This window comes from Arachis hypogaea, chromosome 12 (assembly GCF_003086295.3).
Source record: "Arachis hypogaea cultivar Tifrunner chromosome 12, arahy.Tifrunner.gnm2.J5K5, whole genome shotgun sequence".
Lineage (NCBI taxonomy): Eukaryota > Viridiplantae > Streptophyta > Magnoliopsida > Fabales > Fabaceae > Arachis > Arachis hypogaea.
The window spans coordinates 7,994,476-8,016,301 of NC_092047.1; the positions used below are offsets into that span (position 1 = coordinate 7,994,476).

Here is a 21,826-nt window from a genome sequence, read left to right on the forward strand (position 1 = left end):
CCACCTTATGACGAACCGACCGTTATACTGGACCCGAGTATGAGGCGTGCGAGGGAGGGTCGTCCGCGGTCCACTCGAATACGGACCAATATGGATGAGGCAGATCCGAACCGGCCCAAGAGATGTGGCCTCTGTAGGCAACCCGGACACACTCGTCGGAGTTGTCCACAGGCCAGAGGACCCGGCCATGCAGGGTGAAATAAATCTATATGTCCAGTTTTATGTTCTGCTGCATTATTAGTTTGATGTTCTGTACCTTTTTTTTTTCTGGAAAACAATGTACTAGGTTTGCTAAGTAGTCGGTTTTCAATGCTGAAAAATCCGTCTCATATAAGATATGTATGGCAGATGTGTTACTAATAATAGAAATAATTTACATAAGGAGAATGCACTATTTATCACCATCACTGAAAGACAATAACGCAAAATCAAAGTCACTGCCGCATGCTCCAAACAACTACCGAAATAAAATAGTACACTGAGAATAAAAATATATAACATACAAGAAAGATAACAAAATAAAATACAACATTGATGGCGGATATATATAACGTCCAATATAGATAACAACATGAAATACATCTTGGATGACGGAAATATATAACGTACAAAAAGGATCACGATATACCACATAACACATATCACAAATCATCTAAATAGGTGCGACCCCGTCCCACAACGAGGTGGGACCCGTGTCCTATGACCTCTCCGGATAAGGGGCTCCTCATCCTCGATCTCGTCCTCCTCGTCCTCCGGGGGTGGCTGTGCAGGCACCCTAGACTGGACATGTAGGGGTCGGGAGGAGGATGCTCCGGCGACTGAATGTGACGGAGCAATACGTGCTGATACTGGGGTCCCACCCAAGGCGAAAGGCTGAAAAGGGCCCACCGAGGGAGGCTCATTGAGATCGACATCTAGCGCTCCTTGTGTCCCCGTCGTCTGCACCCGTCGACATGCTGCCTCATCCTCCTGCAACATGGTGGTGATCTCATCCAGGAAATGTGATCCACCAAAATCCGCGTCAATCCCATCACCGGCAAGAAACTCTGAAAACGTCGATCCCGGAATCACCCATGGCGTATGCTCCTGAGGTGTCTGGTCGTCAGTGGGAACACCAATGAAGTAATCTCCGAGCATCCCCTCTCCAAGCCCAGTGTTAGCATGGGTCGATGGATCTCCCATATCGGATCCATACCACTCTCCACCATGTCCGCCATGAGCGGGCCTAACATCCCGTCCCACTGGAGCTCCTCCTCCAGCTGCATGATCACCACGATCAGGGCGATCCTGCCTAGGAGCAGCCCCCCTCCTCCTGCCTCCTCGCCCTCGTCGTCGACCACCGCCCCTACCGGCCTCATCGCCCTCCTCCATAGCCTGGTCCAGCCATCTCCACTCACGCTGGCTACGACGTGTCCCGACTCGAGCTCTCCTCTCAACCCGGCGCCTGTCAGGAATGTCGTCAACTCGGTCCATATCTGGAACTCGGCCGGCACCCCTCTGCGTCGCCTCAACCGGAATAGGAATACCTCTCGGATCCCCCAAGTACATATCAGGTGACAAGAACCTCTTTCCATGCTGATGCCACCAGGCCAAGAACTCATGTGAGGGTCCCGGGTCATCGACAACATCGAACCGTAACACGTGATCTGCACGTGTCTCCCAGTGAAGATGCCAATGCTGTAAATGGGACGGGAATCAACGGTCACCACCTCTCCCGTCCTTCGACATCAAGAAGTCGATGTTCAGGGCGGGATGTGGGGGTGGCTGTACGCCGCCGAACTGCGGTAACACTCTAACAACCTGATGCCACTCAACCACCGCAAAATATATCAGGGACGTCACACACCGCCATAACATCGTATGCCGAGGCTCCAAGACCTCCGGGTGGACAACCTGGAGGACGTCGGGTGTGCTGTAGGGCATCCATATGAACTGAAAAAAGGAATTCAAATCCATTTGACAAATTCGTTAAACCATATAAATTGAAAGAAGCGGAAACTACACATATGAGCTTAGCTTACTTACATCCCGAGCCTGTAACAAGTCGATCCTCAGCCGAGCCATCTGCACCCGAGGTCCCTTCTCGCTAATCCCAGGATTGTATCCTGACCACCTGAATGGGAAATTAAACATAGTATTGCATTCATGAATGATTCTAAGAGGTATAAATTTGCATGCGAAATTGAAAAAACATATAATAAGGATAACTAGTACAATAAGATAGTGGTACCTAGAGGCAAGGGGCCAGCTAAACGCATCATAGCCAGCAGACCTAAAACCAGGAAACCGCCAGAAGATCCAAGACTGAAGTAACTGTAACGGACCAGCTAACTTCACGACATGTCTGTTGGCCACTCGGCACATGCACCGATACAACCATGCTAGTGCCGCCGACCCCAGCTATAGCCACCCATCTTCTCTAGCCAAGCCACAAACGGTAACCACCTGATGTGAATACGATTGCCGGACTTGTCGGCAAACAGCTGGGTGCCCAACAGCATCATGATGTACACACGGGCAAAGCGCCTGACCGTCTTCTCATCTGCCCCCTCGGGGCACTCTTCAAAGGTCTTCTGGAACCAGGTGCAGTTCACTGCAAACTTCTGTATCTGGTTCGCGGGAGGTAACACACCGAGCAACTCATGGAACCACTGCCAAGCTGGCCTGCCACCCTCTATGTATACGTGGAAGTCTGTCAGGCAACCACTGACGTAACGTCCATCTACCGGCAAGCCCAACTGATACGCGACGTCCTGAAGTGTGATGGTGCACTCTCCGAACGGCATGTAGAACGTGTGCGTCTCCGGATGCCACCGCTCCACGAAGGCACTCACAAGGGACTCGTCTAGTCTAAACCATCTGTCGTTCAGTCTCGCAAGATGGTATAGTCCGGCCATCTGCAAGTACGGAACGTACCTCTCATCAAGTCGCATACCCTGCTGCCGCCGCATGCTCGATATGCAACGCCGGGGCTGCACATTAAATGAACCGCATAATTAGAACGACTGACAATACCACTAACTGATAAAATTCACGACGTAACCAAGTAACCAAAATAAATGCAACGGGAGATAATTCAGTCCACAACGAGTATTGCAAATAAAACTTGCTAACATAGACCGCATCTAAATTCAACAGGATGATGTAAATTCTACTGAACCGCTAGCAAAACCGCAATCAAAACCGCACACTCAAACCGGATCCACAATATTAGAAAAAGAACCACATGCAAATCCACTTAATAAAATTACGGGCAAAACCACTCATTAAACCACTCATTAAACCACGGGCAAATCCACTTACGAAAACCACGGCCAAATCCACTTACAAAAACCACGGCCAAATCCACTTACATAAACCGCATGGACAACAACAAACCAAAACCACTGACATAAACCACAAATAAAACCGCCTTTAAAACCACTATCATAAACCACTTTAAATACCGATTTACAATACCACTAACATATACAAATATAATAAACCACCATAGTAAACCGCTAACCTCGTTGTTGATCATCCCGACTATATGAGCGACTCCATCCAGTCGTTACAACCTTCCCGGATCATCCCCCATCGCCTAAGTATGCCGCTGCAGACTTTCTCGAGCAGGTTTTGGGTCGCTTTCTCTGAAATTTTGTGGGGTCTCAGTTTGGAAAACTGATTCGAATGAACTAGGTTCGAACTCCTTTTATAGGGAATTCACTTGTAATTCGAATCAATAAGGTTCGAATTACCTATTGGGACGAAATGTGTGTAATTCGAATTGATACATTTCGAATTACTTTGAGTTGCAAGATGAGTGTAATTCGAATCAACTCGATTCGAACTGCCCTAAGCCACGTGGTCTATGTAATTCGAATTGATATAATTCGAACCTTGCATGCCTAATTCGAATCTAATTGATTCGAACTACGTGGGAAGAGTCCTTGGGAGTAATTCGAATTGAATCAATTCGAATTATGTGCAAACTTAATTCGAATCCTTTTGAGTTTTGATTCGAATTATATAAAAATGTGTTCTGGTGGATTGATGTATCAAAATTTGATTTGGCAGATTTGGATAAAAATGAGCTCCCCTTGGCTCATTTGAGTTTTTTACCCTAAATAAATTCATAATTATAATTGATAATACTTTACGTAATCATGATGTTCTCCATAATAATTATTATTATTATTATATTATTATTTGCTTGTATGCTTTATTATTTAAAAAATAACATATATTAATTAAAGTTTTCACAAATCATACATAATTAAAATTATTTATTTTATTATACATTTTTAAAATGACAATTAATTAGTCTAATTTTTTATTAGACACAATTAATTAGCATACAAGTTTATACGTTTAATAATGATTTATGAAGATTACCGTAATTTAATCATAACTTTTTGTACAAAGTGAAAGATTTTTTTAATATTAATGAAGAAGAATGTATAATAATACAATATATATATATATATATATATATATATATATATATATATATATATATTGTGTTTAATTAATTGATATCTCTTTATTGTTAATTGTATTTTTTTTGTTGTAGTTGGATAAAAAATTTAATATAAATAATATTTAAATTTTATTTGATACAAGATTAAATATATAGTCTATAAATATACAATAATTAATGTTATAGATATAAACCAAAGCTTTTGATATTTACGAAAAAAAACATGTATCTACTTTTTTTCATAAAACTTAAGACATTAGTTTATTGCATGTTTTTTTTTTCTTTAATTAAACTAATTATTTTGTGAAAATTTTTATTTTATACTTTTATTTAGTATTTGCATAAATAAAGAAAAATATAAACTTAAATATATCGAATAATATTTTTTATTAAATAAATCTTAGATATAAATAAAAAAATCAATATTTCCGTTCATTGCAGAGATACATATACTAGTATATAATACAACTTATTGTAATTTTTAGTATCTGCATTATTGTTATGATTATTAATTATTAATTATTCATAAAAAATTTGATTATGGATTATTAAATAATTCACTCACTCAGCAGTTATCAAATAAAATATTCTGCCCCGAAATAATGTTACAAGTTGGCTAAAAATTCTGCTGTCTCTTTTGTTTTTATTCAGGACTTTTTGTACCTGATGTATTCTATTATTCTATGTTATCAATTTAGTAAAAAACTAAAAAATAAAAAAAGTAGACTCAGTTGTGAATAAAATTGTGCCATGTTTTGTACTCACAAGATTACACAATCTGAAATAATAGGCAAAGCCGAAAGTGTCATGAATAAAAAAGTGTAATCTTTCTTTTGTTCTCAGAGGTGCACCCCAATTCACCTAATCTATAATGAGAGGTAAAGTCTTATTTTTCTTCGCCTTTTATTTTTTTAATAATTTTTTGGGGACATTTTTTTTTTTTGGTTTCCCATGATATCCCCCAACCCGACAGGTCAAGGACTAATCCGTCGCGGATCTAAGCTCCATTTAAGGGTCTGCCGCTGGCCAATGAGTTGCTGCATGTATAAGACGGGATTCGAACCCCCGACACTTGCTTAAGCGGACGAGTGAGCTAACCACTCGACCAACCCAAGTTATGCGTATCAAATGCCTCCCTTTTATGGGTCTGGGAAATGAATATCTCTCTGTCTCTCTCCACATCCAATGCTACATTGCTTGGGCCTATACAGTGAAGCTCGTGGGCAAGGTAAGAATTGATAAGAAACTGGCTGTGCAATGTTGAAAACACACATAAATGGCTACCTCTATTGGGCCGAATGCCAAAAATGAGGAAATATGTTGGGCCTCATATAAAGTATTTGGATCAACGGGCTTTGCTTCTGTCACACAGGTCTGTTAAAAATGATAGATGTTAAAAAGTGTTTGTTTGGTTTATTTGTTAGCATGTTTAGAAAATATCTAATAGTAAAAGTAAAAGTACTAAAAAAATAAAAAATAAACATCATTTTTTGAGAAGCTGTAATTTACATTTTTTTTAAAAGATCTTTTTTCTTAAAAAAAGATATTTTTCATATAATAAATAAACAAAAAAGTACTTTTATATTGTTATATCCAAACATAATTGATAGATAAAAAGATCTTTTTGCATGAGATACCCAAACATAAAATTACTTTTACTTCTTTTATAAGATCTTTTAAAAAAAAAAAAAAAAAATAAACAGTAAGCAGGACAGTTCATATGAATTAAAACAAACTGCAATTGGATATGAACAAGAAATAACATTCATAATAGCAGCATGAACAGTACGAACAACATATGAACAAAACTAACATCACAGCAACAGCAGAATTACGAAAATTATAAAAGTAAAAGTACTAAAAAAATAAAAAATAAACATCGTTTTTGAGAAGCTGTAATTTATATTTTTTTAAAAGATCTTTTTTCTTAAAAAAAGATGTTTTTCATATAATAAATAAACAAAAAATTACTTTTATAACATAATTGATAAATAAAAAGATCTTTTTGCATGAGATACCCAAACATAAAATTACTTTTACTTCTTTTATAAGATCTTTTAAAAAAAGATAACTCGGAAAAAGATATTTTCTTAAAAACTCACCCAAACAAATCCTAAGTTGGTCAAATGAAATGCTTAAACAAGTGTTAAGGGTTCGAATCTTATCTTGTGCATGCAGCAGACCATTTGACCTACGCGATAAACTCTTAAATAGAATTCAGATCCATGACGGATTAATCCTTAATCGGTTAGACTAGAAAATACTGTCAAAAACTAGAAAAAAAATGATAAATGTTTTTAAATTTTAAATCTTTTAACTAACTTTTTTCTTATTCAATTGGATTAGTCGAATAGTTTCGCTTTATGCATGCAAAAATATATTGACCAAACGGACAAATCATTATAAAATGTGACTTACCAAAATTTCCCAATACTTCTTAGGTCAAAAAAATAATTAGTTCCATTTTTAAGGGGAAAAAATGGTGTGACTTTTCCCTTTTCGGAGTAGACATTAGACAATATCACTACCGTCTAAAAGAATTTCTCAAAGTTTGAAATCTCTAAGGTATCCAAAAAAAAAAATGGAACATTTTTGAATTTCTGAGTTTGCTTGATGATAAAATTTTTGCCCATCCATTTTTTAGTAAATAAATAAGTTGGAGTTGGGATGTACTTAATTATTATATTACGTATAGGAGACGTTGATTAGAGGGGTGATTAGCACCACAAACTTATATTTTAGAGCCGATAACAATACTTTTCTAACATAACCTTTCTTTTGCCGATCAATTTCTACGTAGAAACCTGACGTACACGTAAGGTTTGAATTGGTTTACCATATATCTATCTATTTTATAATGGAAATTATAGGGAAGGATTTATTATATAATTTTTTTGGTTAAATATCTTTTATCATGTATATCAATAAAAATATTCTTTATTATTTATAGAATTTGAATATAATCTTTTGATTAAATCGTAAACTACTTATTATTTTATTAACTAATTATATTATAATTTTATATGTTTAATAAACGAAACCGTGAATTAATATTTGTACCCATTAATAATTTAGTAGACTATAAATCAAATATTACGGTGATTCCGTAAGACGATCGATGTACAAAAGTGGCGTGTATGAAGATGATGATCAACTTCACATAAATAAAATAGAAAAAAATGATGAACACTGTGTTTTTTAATATTTTTTATTTTAGTTATCCAACTACGTTCAAAAACGTGAAATACCTTCCTTCTAATGATTGGTAGCTTAACTTATGATAATGTCTGTTTTGGGTAGGATTAAGCCAATAACCAATACAATTATTCCATGTCCCAATAAGCCAATAACCTATACAATTATCCACAAGTAAAATTATTAAAAAAAATTATAGGTAAACAACTCCTAACAAATTAATTTTAAATAATTATAATTAATAATTATTAATTTTATATTTTTAAAAAAATAAGATTGAAATAATTACTAATTAATAATAATTAATTAGTATAAAATATAATTTAAAAATATTTATTAATTCATTGTTAGTTAAATCTCTGTTAGTTACCTAATAGAATTGAAATCATTATTCAAAACCGTTATTATTTTTACTTACAAAGTTTTAGTTAATTGAATTGGTGATAGTGATTGCTTAGTATATACTGAATTAGTTGAGTTAATTAAACATCTTTCAAGATCATAATTTCGTTTATGACATGTCATTAACCATGATGTGATTCAAACAAATTAAGCAAGTATTAATTTGCACAGATAACAAACCCTGAAGAACGTAACATTAGTGATTTCAAGTTAAGAATCTGGGACCAAAGATTCGAAAGTGAGCAGAAAAAAAAATCATATTAACAAATGAAATTATAATTTTTGAATTGAGCTAGACTAATCAAATTCTTAATAACAGAATTTGTATATCGATACCAAATAACATTAAGTTCATGGTTTTGCCCTAGTGGAAAGTTGAGGACCACCATAAATAGGATTATAAAATAGTATGAGTCACATAGGAACCTTCATGGTCATTTAATTAAAAAAAAAAAAAAAAAGTTGTGTGAATCTAAGTGGCTTTGTTCAAATAAAGCTATGTGTTTAATTTTTGTGTCAGCATCAATGACGTGGAAACGGATCACAATTCTAATTGTCAAATGAAAGTGATTTGGTTAAGGCCTAAGGGCATTAATTAGTTTAATTTCTTTTAATAAAAAAGTGATTAGCTGGCTCTTAAGCCTAAAGGGGTACCCATCTAAAATTGGCTTTGCCTGACTTAAAGCTTTCTATTACTCAATTAATTAATTAATTAATTATTTAAATGACCACAACACATTCCCCCACGAATCACTGTGCATGATTCCAAAAGAAAATTCAAGACTAGTGTGCGTTTGCAGATTTGGAAGAGCCACAAAACGCAATTTGCGGTAATTAATTTAACCAATTTTGAGATTACAAGTAATCCCAATTACTGCTAATCCACTTTCTATATTGGAATGTCCCAATCACCATCTTTATTTGGATTTAATTTTATTTTTTTTTGAAATAAAAAATACTATACAAACATCTAATTTGGTCTTGTTATATCAATATAATTATTTTATTCAATTATTTATATTTTAAATGTTTTTATCTGATTAGTATATATTTTTTTATTAAACTTTTTTCATAATTTAATTGAATAAATCAACACCCCCTTATTATATGCATTAATTAAAGACTTTGAGCAATTGAAAGCTAATGGCTCAATCATGCTTAGGATTCCCTTCAAAATGTGCTAAATTAAGGATTTGTCTTCATTCATAATATGTATTTTTATGAATCTTACCACTCTTGAGGGTATTTTTTGTTATGTGCCACTATAAATGTGTGTGTGTGGACAAATATTGTTCAGTTTCAAAAAGGTTAATTTGGGTGTATATTAATTCAGACAAAATTATCCAACTGTGAATCTTAAGCACTCAGAACTCAAGAGGTTTAAATTTGAAGACTTTTGGCACTTTTCTTAAGTTTCTTTGGCTTAGATGTTGGATGAATGTGAAACTAGATTTGAGTTTCTGTCGCATACATTGACCATGTGGCTAATTTACAAATATGGAGGGTAAAGTTTTTGAAACATAAAATTAAAATTAAATATCAACATACATGGATGGACCACTAAGTTGGACATTACTATGCAATTGTTGGACATACCACCAAATTTTGTGAATATTTTGAGCCTTTTTTCCCATTTGTTTTTTACTCTATCTTTTTGGCTTTTGAGATAATGCACGATGATAGGATATTATTTAGCATTTTTGAAGAAATGAATTTAAATACATAGAATATTATTTATATGTGAATTTGTAGGAAGAAATCTCAAAGAGAATAAGACAAGGTGTTAATCAGCCTTTTAATTATATATACCTAATATTTTCTGTTCTTTTAGGTAGCGTTTGGTGGAGAGATAGAGACGAAAAGATTGAGACTGAGAGACTGAGACTAAGAGACTGAGATTGAAATAAATCTCAATATTTTGTTTGGTGCAAAGTGAGAGATAGAGATAGAAATTGAAACAAGAATAAAATTCTAATTTAATTTGTATAAAGAGTAAAATTGGAATCAATTAATTGAAATGAAAGTATTTTAGGTATAAAATGTTATTAAAGTTTCAATCTCTATCTCTAAAAATTTTAGTCCTCTGTATTCCCACTTTTTAGAGGTACTGAAATACTGAAATTTTGATAACAGAAACAAAAATTTTAGTATCAATCTCTGAACCAACAAACATGATACCGAATCTCAGTCTCCCAATCTCTATCTCAATACCTCAAAACAAACGCTACCTTTAGGACTTCTTTAAAAATCTCTTTGATTATTAATGCGAGTCATATGAGTCCACCTTTTGTGATTAAATAGAAAATTAAAATTTTCAAAAACTAAATTAAATCATGTGTAATCTTTTAAATACCAATTTGAGCATCAACATACAAAAAAAAGGCAAGAATTTGGTGCTTTAAAAGTGAGAGTAGGAGTAGTCCCACAGCAGCAAATGTGGCAAATCCATAAATAGTACTTCACAAATCACACACTAACACTGCTTTCTCTTTCTCTTTTCTCTCTTTCTCTCTGAAGATCTCTTAGTCTCAGCATAGCAGCAGATCCATCATTCAATCCATCATCACCACAATCATACATCTGAATAATCTGACACACTCACTCACTCACTCACTTCACACTTCAACAATCAACATACATACATACATACATGACAAAACATAAGCCTTTTTACTTTTGTCTCTAAACACAAACACTGCTCTTTCCCTCTTTGTTTTCTTCTTTCTTCTTGTTTTTCTTTGTCCTTATGGAAATTACACAACAACACAACACCACTACCAAACATAAAGCTGCTGCTGCTGCTTCTTCTTCTTCAACAACTTCACCTTATTATTATTCCAAGATTGGTATTGTCTTTTGTGTGCTGTTTAACTCACCAAAAACCTCATATACATAGACATTAATTGTGTTTTTCTTTGTTTGTTTCCTTCTGACTTTTGAGTTTGAGATACCCTTTTGTTTGGTTTGGTTTTGGGATATGGAAATGGAAGGTTTTGCTGCTTCATCAGAGAGGAGTAGTGGTGTTGGAGGTGGGTATGCTTCATCTTCTTCACTGGTTTTGGATAGGGTGAAGGGTGAGTTGGTTGAGGCACCTGTGAAATTAGAGCGCAAGGGTGTGTTCCCTGAGAGAACCATTGAAGCTTTGAAGAACCACAGTGAAGCTGAGAGGAGGAGAAGAGCTAGAATCAATGCTCACCTTGATACACTCAGAACTGTCATCCCTGCTGCTAACAAGGTTTCTGTTTCTTCAATGTAATCCCTTTATTTTTACAATAATATCATCATTTTGATGATGATGATGATGATTGCTTTTTAATGGTTAATTGCAAATAGTCAATGCTAGTTCAGCTAATCAGTTTATTTTGTTTTATCTTTGGTTGTTATATACACAGTTTTATCATTGGTTCTGGTTTGTGTTCAATTATTGTTGGACACTAAAAAAAGCATTGATGAGATGATTTTTATTGTCTCCAAATGGTTTAGTTGTGAGCTGTGATTGTTGACTTTCATCAAATCATTTTGTTGAAAGCACAATAATAGCTTAAAGGCTGCTGAAGTTCTGAATGATTTACTGTTTAATATTTTCCCCTTTTTTAATGAGAGCATAGCTATGATCACTGTTCATTCATTTGCAATTTGGCAGTCACTGCATTAAAAAAAAGGGTAGGTTCTGCATTAAATTTGTATTCTTATTTTCATTTTCAATATCTCAATTTGTATTTGGTGGATAAATGAGTAAAGTTTTCAAAGATATCCAGAATATGAAATTAGTAGTCCTTTCAAGGTATTTTTAACAATAATTTGATCCTTCATAGTATGAAATATCCATCAATTAAGAATCAAATCGATGCCAATATATATATATATATATATATTGAAGGGCTTAATTGATGTTCATTTTAAACAATGGAACACTAATCTTGAAGATTAATCTTGATGTTCATTTTTAGTGCATTCAAGTTGTTCATATACTTTGATTATCAATCTTATTTTCATGTCTAATCAAGCAAAAGTTATAGCTGTAACTTAGCATACAACTTTTATTGCTTAAAACTTACTTGGTCATACCAAGTACTATGATCCAATTTTCTTAGCATGAAAAATCTGAAAATTTCTTTTGAAACTCAGATGGACAAAGCATCATTACTGGCTGAGGTTATTAGACATCTGAAGGAGCTGAAAACGAAAGCAGCACAAGCATGTCAAGGCCTAATGATACCAAAGGACAATGATGAATTAAGAGTTGAAGAACAAGAAGGTGGATTGAATGGCTTCCCTTATTCAATAAGAGCATCTCTATGCTGCGAATACAAACCCGGCTTGTTATCTGATATAAGACAAGCACTTGATGCACTTCATCTTATGATAATAAGCGCAGAGATCGCGACGTTAGGAGGCAGGATGAAGAATGTATTTGTGATAATCAGCTGTGAAGAACAGAGCTTTGAAGATGCTGAGTATAGGCAGTTCCTGGCCGGATCGGTTCACCAAGCTCTTAGGTCTGTTCTTGATAGATTTTCTGTTTCACAGGACATCTTAGAGTCTAGAAAGAGGAGGAGAATTTCTATATTCAGTTCATCATCCTTGGAAGATTTTTTGTAAGAACCTTGTTTTTATTTGGTTAAGGTAATTTTAAGTCCCCAATATGCATAGCTTATATTATATATCTGGTTATGATGAGGAAATAGCAATGTTTCATGTTTCAGATTGAGCTAGCTAGGTTGGTAGCTGATCAGTGATCACAGCATTTGATGTTTTAACCAATTAGAGAATATGATGTTTTGTATGATATTGTTGAATCTTGTTTGGGACTTGTTTGGAAAAGTGTTAATAAGTTTACCTGTTAATTATAATATGCTTTCTACTTAAACTCCTGTAATTTTCTTATACTATATATTAAAGGCGTATTGGAACTAATTGTTTGATAGGGTAGGCTGATGGAGAAAGAAGAATAATGGTCTTAATCAAGCAATGATTCTGCTGTAGTGCTAGTTCCTTCAATTTTCACATTAAAATCTCTTGACAGTGTAGTACTAGTATATGGAATGAATATCTTACATAATGTGTGAAACATTGTGCTGATGTCTCACATATTATCCATCATGTATTTAATAGAGAATGATACATGAGTCATTATTACTATCTTTATGTATAAGATATCTGTTAGCACTAGAATTAGAAGAAGTAAGAATTATGGAGGAAGATATAGAATTGAATGGATGATTGTGAATTTGTGATTGTATCGAAAATGTTAATTTTAATGTTTTTGACATGAAAATGAAATGATTTAATTACAAAATTAAAAGTAATATAAAAATTTAATTGAAAAAAATATATAAAATCTTAATTATAAATTTGGTGAAATTATAGAAATTAATGGAATAAGTAAAGCGTGCAATTTTATATTCAAATTGTTTTTTTTTAAAATAATGCTATATAGCGATCCTACGGTGCCAAAACATTATAAATAATAAACAAAAGTATATGATTAATAATACTCTCGCTTATAACTTATAAGAGAGTGTGAATTATTCTCTTAACTTAATTGACACAATTAATTTTTTCTATAATTATATTTTCTCATTTAATTACACTAAGTTAATTTTAAATTTAATGTGAATCAAATCCCAAAAAATTCTCCCTCATTATTATATTCACAAAGAATACGCAAAGATAATAAAATTGTGAAAGAATAATGAAAGAAAAGAAAAGATGAAGAAATTTTATTGATTGTTGATTGATTGAAAAATTATAAACTATGAAGGTAAAACTAAGTATATATAGAGCATTGGCCTATGAAAGATAAAAGCAAATAAAGATAAGATAAAGATAAAGATAAGATAAGATAAGATAAAAACTAAAAGAGTAAAGTATTATTTTTGTCCCCAACGTTTGGGGTAAGTCTCAAAGTTGTCCCTAACGTTTCAATCGTCCTATTTAAGTCCCTAACGTTTCAAAATTGACTCAATGTTGTCCTACCGTTAGAGATCCGTTAACAGAATTGACGGCGGGACAAAATTGAAACAATTTTGAAACGTTAGGGACTTAAATAGGACGAAAACGTTGGGGACAAAAATGATACATAAAAATAATTTTTAATTCAATTTTGTCTTTCAATAATATCAATTTTTTATTGTACATAGTATTCAATTATTTTTTAATTACATTTAAGTAAATTACACTTAATCACATTATTTTTATTTTAAATAAAATTCTTTTTTTATAATTTTAAATAATTTTGATACATTAGAGATAAAAGATATAATTTATATTTTATTATATATATATTATTTTTTCTTTTCTACAAGTTTATATACTAATCATTCTACAAATATTTTATGATAACTAAAAATCTTTAAGAGTAAAATTAAAAAAAAATTATTTAGAATGAAAGTAATATAATTAAGTGTAATTTACTTAGATGTGATTAAAAAATAATTGAATACTGTGTATAGTAAAAAATTGATATTATTGAAGGATAAAATTAAAATTTATTTCTATGTATCGTTTTTGTCCCCAACGTTTTCGTCCTATTTAAGTCCCTAACGTTTTAAAATCGTCTCAATTTTGTCCTGCCGTCAATTCTGTTAACAGATCCCTAACGGCAGGACAACATTGAATCAATTTTAAAACGTTAGGGACTTAAATAGGACGATTGAAACGTTAGGGACAACTTTGGGACTTACCCCAAACGTTGGGGACAAAAACGATACTTTACTCAAACTAAAATTATAATTGAATTTGTGTATTCTGTTGGGCTGAATTTGTGGGCCGTGAGACGTCTTTATTGTTGTCATGGGCTAAGGTGGAAGAGTGGTTTAATACGCCCGCGCAAGTTGGAGGATGAAAGATGTCAAGAACACTAAACTTATTAAGATTAAGATGGAAGGGTTGAGAAGACAAAGGCTTGGTGAAGATGTCAGCTAGTTGCCCAGAAGAGGGAATTGGGAGAAGTTTCATCACTCCAACTTGAGCTTTTTGTCGAACCAAGTGATAATCAACCTCTAAATATTTGGTCCGTTCATGAAAAACCGGGTTAGCAGCAATATGAAGAACGCTCTGATTATCACAATATAAAACTGGTGGGCGGATAGGAGAGATGCGTAAAAATTGTAACACATTTAATATCCATTGAAGTTCACAAGTTGTATTGATAAGTGCACGATATTCTGCTTCCGTGGATGAGCGGGTAACAGTGGTTTGTTTCTTGGTCTTCCAAGAGACTAAAAAACTGCCTAAGAAGAAACAATAACCTGTTAAAGATCGCCGAGTGTCAGGACATCCGGCCCAATCAGAGTCACTGAAGCCGAGAAGTTGAATTTCTGATTCCCTTGGAAAGAAAAGTCCTTTGCCAGGACTAGTTTTCAGATATCATAACACATGCTTGGCAGCTTGAAGATGAGATTCGGTAGGAGATGCCATGAATTGACTTAATTGTTGAGTGGTATACATGATGTCCGGTCGAGTAGTAGTGAGATAGATAAGACGGCCAACCAAACAGCGATATACAAAAGGGCCAGATAGTAGGGGACTTTTGTCTTGATATAGTCTTGTGGTACTATCCATTGAAACAGAGGCAGGTTTAGCACCTAATAAACCAGAATCCTCCAAAAGATCAAGACAATATTTTCTCTGAGATAAACAAATTTCCTTTATTGATTAAGCAACCTCAAGACCCAAAAAATATTTTAATGGGCCCAAGTCTTTAATTTGGAAGTATTGGTGCAAAATAGACTTAATGGCGGCAAGTTCATAAATGGAATTACTAGTGAGAACAATGTCGTTAACATAGACTAAAAGGATAGAAATTTGATCACCAATGAATTTAACAAATAGACTATAATCAGATGAGGTTTGCTGATATCCATGAGATAGCAAAAGATGAGAAAGGTTGTCATACTACATACGACCAGATTGTCGTAAACCATACAGTGACTTTAGTAGCTTACAGCATTGATTCGATTGAGGAGATTTAAATTCGGGTGGCAGAGTCATATAAACGTCCTCAGAAAGATCCCATGTAAGAAAGCATTATTGACATCCAACTGATGTATGGGCCAATGTTTCATAGAGGCCAATGGCAAAACTAATCTGATGGTGGCGGACTTGACAACAGGGGAGAAAGTTTTCAAGAAATCAACACCTTCAGTTTGAGTGAACTCTTTAGCCATAAGGCGTGCTTTATATCGATCAACTGAACCATCAAGCTTACGTTTGATGTGATAAACCCATTTACAGCCAACTGGCTTAACCCCTGCAGGGCAATCAATAAGACGCCAAGTTTTGTTCAGCTCAAGAGCATCCAACTCATCTTTCATAGCACTACGCCAATTAGAGTGTTGATTGGCGTCCTTAAAAGACTTTGGCTCAATGTCAGAATATAGAGATAAAAGAAACTTTTTATGTGAAGATGAAAGAGAAGAAAAAGACATGACTGAAAATAAAAGATACTTGCACTTTGAGGGAGATTGATTTGTAGAGATGAGAGAGGAATTACACAAGTAATCAGAGAGATATGCTGGAGGTCGGTGAGGCTGGTCGGAATAACGAGAATGGAGTTGCTCAGGTGGTGAAAAAGGTGACGGGGGATGAGAAGGTGATGGTGGACTGGTGTCTAGTGCGGAAGGAGAGATGGGTGTGTGTGTTGAAAGTGATTCGGTGGTCATGGGTTCAACTTGGTTAGGAAACGATAGTGAGGAAGAAAGAGAGGTTGTTGGAGAAAATAAAGAATTAGATGGAGTTGGGTCAATGGGTATAGGTGAGGGTTCAACTGGAAGACTAACTGAATCTTATTTTTGAGAAGGTGTGTTTCGCAATGTTGGGCTGAGTGTATGAAATTGGACATTTTTGGTGACTAAGGGCAAGATCATTTCATAAAAAATCATGTTTCTAGAAATCTCAATTCTTTTATCTTCTAAAACATAAACAATATATCCTTTAAAACCATGTTGAAAGCCAATAAATACAGCATTTTTGGCTCTTGGATCAAATTTTGATCTGTTTGCCATTAGTGTAGAAACAAAACATAAGCATCCAAAAACTTTAAGGTCATGATAATTTGGTGGATGATTGAATAAAATCTCAAATGGTGTTTTAAAATTAATTGCGGATGATAGAATTCTGTTAAGTAAATAAACAGCATGTCTAACAGCATAAGACCAAAAAGATGATGGTAAATTAGATTGAAACATAAGAGCACGAGCTATATTCAAAATATGTTGATGCCTGCGTTCTACCCTTTCATTTTGTTGAGGAATTTCAACACAACTACGTTGATGAATAATGCCCTTTGAAGCATAAAAATAATGTAAAATAAATTCTGGTCTATATCGGAACGAATAGTTTTGACTTTGGAGTTGAATTGTGTTTCAACTAAAGTAATAAAAATTTTTATATGATTTTTAACTTCTCTTTTTGATTTTAATAAAATAACCCATGTAAAGCGGCTAAAATCATCAACAATAGTAAAAAAATATTTATGATTATGAATAGAATTTTGTCAAAATGGACCCCAAATATCAAAATGTAATAAATCAAAACTTGCATTGGCTTTGTTAAAACCTTGAGAAAATGGAAGTTTCTTTTGCTTAGAAAGATGACAAATGTCACAAGCCTCGTCATGATGCATATAGATAAAAGGAAATTGTTTATGTAAATGATTAAGTCTTTGTCCAGAAAGGTATCCTAAACAAAAATGCCATATATTTGAAGGTGTAATGGATGGAGATTGGATGGAATTTATGGAGTGTGTAGTGGATGGATTTTTACCGAAATTGGGTCAAAGACATATAATCCCTCTCTCATTCTGACCAAATCAATCGTCCCCAAATTGTTGCTCTGTAGAGTGCAAGAAGAAGATGAAAAAGTGAGTTCACATATGAGTGCTGAAGTAATTTTTGAGACAGAGATAATATTAAGGTTGAAATGAGGTAAATAAAGAATATCATGAAGAACCAAGGATGGTGAAAATTGAACGATGCCTTTATAAGAAACAGTAGTTTGAGAACCATTTGGTAAATGAACAATAATAGGAGAAATTTGTGTGTAAGAAATAAACCAAGATAAATTTGATGCAATGTGATATGTGGCACCAGAATCAATGATCCAAGTATTCAAGAATGAATCTCAATTTGAAAAATTGTTAACAGTAGAAAAAGTATTGAAAGAACAAAAATAATGAGTAGTTGGAATTGACAAAAGCTCAAGTTGGTTTGAAGGACGAGCTTCTTTATTGGAAGGAAGTGCCATGAAAGAAAAGTGCTGGGCTGACGAAAGGTCCAAAAGAGCCTCCGGATGAAGTTGCTAGTGTACTCTTTCTCCTTGATCTAGGACAGAGTACGGAGGTTGATTATTTATAGTGGGAGGAGAGGTTGAAGGTGTTTTAAAATCTGAATTGGTTGATTTACCCATGGATATCAGCAGAGCTCAAGAAGAGCGCTCTGATACCATAATAAAACGGAAAGAGTACATAAAGAATACGCAAAGATAATATAATTGTGAAAGAATAATGAAAGAAAAGAAAAGATGAAGAAATTTTATTGATTGTTGATTGATAGGAAAATTGTAAACTATGAAGGAAAAACTAAGTATATATAGAGCATTGGCCTATGAAAGATAAAAGCAAATAAAGATAAGATAAAGATAAAGATAAGATAAAGATAAGATAAGATAAAAACTAAAATTATAATTGAATTTGTGTATTCTGTTGGGCTGAATTTGTGGGCCGTGAGACGTCTTGTTGTGATGGGTGATGAGCGGATAATTTATACGCTTTTTGGCATTGTTTTTAGTATGTTTTTAGTAGGATCTAGTTACTTTTAGGGATGTTTTTATTAGTTTTTATGTTAAATTCATATTTCTGGACTTTACTATGAGTTTGTGTGTTTTTCTGTGATTTCAGGTATTTTCTGGCTGAAATTGAGGGACTTGAGCAAAAATCAGATTCAGAGGTTGAAGAAGGACTGCTGATGCTGTTGGATTCTGACCTCCCTGCACTCAAAGTGGATTTTCTGGAGCTACATAACTCAAAATAGCGTGCTTCCAATTGCGTTGGAAAGTAGACATATAGAGCTTTCCAGCAATATATAATAGTCCATACTTTGACCGAGTTTAGACGACACAAAAGGGCATTGAACGCCAGTTCTGCGCTGCAGTCTGGAGTTAAACGCCAGAAACACGTCACAAGCCAGAGTTGAACGCCAGAAACACGTTACAAACTGGCGTTCAACTCCAAGAATGACCTCTCCACGTGTAAACTTCAAGCTCAGCCCAAGCACACACCAAGTGGGCCCCGGAAGTGGATTTATGCATCAATTACTTACTTCTGTAAACCATAGTAGCTAGTTTAGTATAAATAGGACTTTTTACTATTGTATTAGTCGTCTTTTTGACCATCTTATGATTTTTTAGTTCATCTTTGGATCATATTGATCACGTTTGGGGGCTGGCCATTCGGCCATGCCTGAACCTTCATCACTTATGTATTTTCAACAGTAGAGTTTCTACACTCCATAGATTAAGGTGTGGAGCTCTGCTGTTCCTCATGAATTAATGCAAAGTACTACTGTTTTTCTATTCACTTCAACTTATTCCGCTTCTAAGATATTCATTCGCACTTCAACATGAATGTGATGAACGTGACAATCATCATCATTCCCTATGAACGCGTGCCTGACAACCACTTCTGTTCTACCTTCGATTGAATGGATGTCTCTTGGATCTCTTAATCAGAATCTTCGTGGTATAAGTTAGATTGATGGCGGCATTCATGAGAGTCCGGAAAATCTAAACCTTGTCTGTGGTATTCCGAGTAGGATTCAAGGATTGAATGACTGTGACGAGCTTCAAACTCGCGAGTGCTGGGCGTAGTGACAGACGCAAAAGGATAGTAAATCCTATTCCAGTATGATCGAGAACCTCCAGATGATTAGCCATGCCATGACAGAGCATTTGGACCATTTTCACAGAGAGGATGGGATGTAGCCATTGACAACGGTGATGCCCTTACATAAAGCTAGCCATGGAAGGGAGTAGGATTGATCGGATGAAGACGGCAGGAAAAGCAGAGATTCAGAGGAACGAAAGCATCTCTATACGCTTATCTGAAATTCTCACCAATGAATTACATAAGTATTTCTATCTTTACTTTCTGTTTATTTATTATTATTATTCGAAAACTCCATAACCATTTGATATCCGCCTGACTGAGATTTACAAGGTGACCATAGCTTGCTTCAAGCCGAAAATCTCCGTGGGATCGACCCTTACTCACGTAAGGTTTTATTACTTGGACGACCCAGTGCACTTGCTGGTTAGTTGTGCGAAGTTGTGAAGTTATGCTTGGACCATGGTATTGTGCACCAGTTTGTTGGCGCCATTACCATGGAGAGAACGAACACAAATTTTACAACCTCAGAGTAACAATTTCGCATACCAATGGGCTAAGGTGGAAGAGTAGTTTAATAGAAAAAAAATTAATTTTATAATATATGAGACTAAACCAAATATTTTAGGGAGTTAAATTAAAATTTTTATATAATTTATAAAGAAAAATAGAGATTTAGGGGGCATTGCCCTCTTTTCTTGATATGAGGCTCGGTCTCTGCCCTTTTATTATCATCACCACCATCATTATCATCATCTTTTTCTTTTTCGTTAAATATCACACAGTTAGTTTGATGATTTATTTAGTTGTAAATGACACGGCTAAAAAATTTCGCAGTCGAAAAAATTTTCTATGCCGCGGTTAAAAAATTTTGGTACTATTTTTTGAAAAATTGCACAATTCAAAATTCTTATTTTATTTAAAATTTTTGTTTCACTCTTTTAATAAGAATATGTGTCATAGTTAAAAAATTTCAATGTCAAAATTAAAAAACTTATTGTGTCACGGTTAAAAATTTCGATGTTATTTTTTTAAATTTTGTATAACTCAAAAATCCTCATCCTCTTCTTTTTCATCATCATCATCATTCTTCTTCATCTTTTCTTGTTCATCTTCTTCTTTTTCTTTTACATTCTCATAATTCTTCTTATTTGATCATCTTAACAAGAATAAAAATAAGAAAAAAATAAAAAATTAAACAAAAAAAAAAAGAAACACTACAAAACTACTAGGAAGAGAATGAGAAAAAAAATGCAGCAGCAATAAAAAAAATGAGGATGAAGAGGAAATATATGAAAAAGAAGAAGGAACGCAAAGGAGAAGGTATTCATATTAAAGAGCGCAGGATATCTATTAGTGGGGAGTAGGAGCACGTCTAACATGCTCTCACTAATGAACCTGATTTTATTGGGTTTGAGCCAACTTAATTAGATTTAAATGCAAAAAAACCTTTGATATATAGCAAAATTGTAAAAAATAATGATTAACTATTTAGTAAGAATAAAACAAATTTGATGGTAATTAGTGGTTAAGAGAAGGGGTTGAATTTTGGCCTTCCTTTTTGTTGCCTTGTAACCTTGCTTTCTTAAGATAGATACAGGAGAGATTTTGAGTTTTGTCTCCTGATATGAGATGAGCTAGAGCACAATAATTTGTTGGAACAAATATAGTGAGATGCCGTTAAGTTAAGCAATCATGAGATATTTTAATTTTGTCTCCTAATACACAGAACCATAAACAGAGAAGATGGTAGGGAGTGATACACAGATATATCATGATTTGGTTACTTAGTGCAATGTAACCTACATCCATTCTCCATCACAACAATGATGAAATTTTACTATCTTTTCAATAGTTTACATACACCAATTCTCTCTAGGATCTAC

The 21,826-nt window shown here is 34.1% G+C and overlaps 3 protein-coding genes across 5 annotated transcripts; 1 reads left to right on the forward strand and 2 right to left on the reverse strand.

The window, feature by feature from the left end:
* Positions 1-2,381: 2,381 nt before the first annotated feature.
* Positions 2,382-2,951, reverse strand: LOC140176603 (protein MAIN-LIKE 1-like). The gene is made up of 2 exons (XM_072208127.1): positions 2,917-2,951; positions 2,382-2,859 (listed from the first exon to the last, which is right to left on the reverse strand). The coding sequence occupies exons 1-2, from the start codon at positions 2,949-2,951 to the stop codon at positions 2,382-2,384; spliced, it is 513 nt and encodes a 170-aa protein (XP_072064228.1).
* Positions 2,952-10,436: 7,485 nt separating this feature from the next.
* On the forward strand, positions 10,437-13,317 carry LOC112726658 (transcription factor bHLH30). Of its 3 annotated transcripts, none has more exons than XM_072208638.1 (3): positions 10,486-11,291; positions 12,185-12,682; positions 12,985-13,317. In XM_072208638.1, exons 1-2 carry the CDS (start codon positions 11,034-11,036, stop codon positions 12,656-12,658), a joined length of 732 nt encoding a protein of 243 aa, XP_072064739.1. In that variant the 5' UTR covers positions 10,486-11,033; the 3' UTR covers positions 12,659-12,682; positions 12,985-13,317. The 3 variants fall into 3 exon arrangements, with proteins under 3 accessions (XP_072064737.1, XP_072064739.1, XP_072064738.1); XM_072208637.1 differs by having other exon boundaries at positions 12,990-13,317; XM_072208636.1 differs by lacking the exon at positions 12,985-13,317 and having other exon boundaries at positions 10,437-11,291; positions 12,185-12,926.
* A 2,730-nt stretch (positions 13,318-16,047) lies between these two features.
* Positions 16,048-16,488, reverse strand: LOC140176604 (uncharacterized mitochondrial protein AtMg00820-like). The gene has a single exon (XM_072208128.1). It carries the CDS (start codon positions 16,486-16,488, stop codon positions 16,048-16,050), a length of 441 nt encoding a protein of 146 aa, XP_072064229.1.
* Between the last annotated feature and the right edge of the window lie 5,338 nt (positions 16,489-21,826).

Coding starts and splice junctions, on each gene's coding strand:
- LOC140176603 (XM_072208127.1), bottom strand. CDS start 2,951: ATGCGGCGGCAGCAGGGTATGCGACTTGATGAGAG. Junction 2,860..2,916: donor GGTATGCGACTTGATGAGAG/GTACGTTCCGTA, acceptor ACTGAACGACAG/ATGGTTTAGACTAGACGAGT.
- LOC140176604 (XM_072208128.1), bottom strand. CDS start 16,488: ATGTCTTTTTCTTCTCTTTCATCTTCACATAAAAAGTTTCTTTTATCT.
- LOC112726658 (XM_072208636.1), top strand. CDS start 11,034: ATGGAAATGGAAGGTTTTGCTGCTTCATCAGAGAGGAGTAGTGGTGTT. Junction 11,292..12,184: donor TCATCCCTGCTGCTAACAAG/GTTTCTGTTTCT, acceptor TTTGAAACTCAG/ATGGACAAAGCATCATTACT.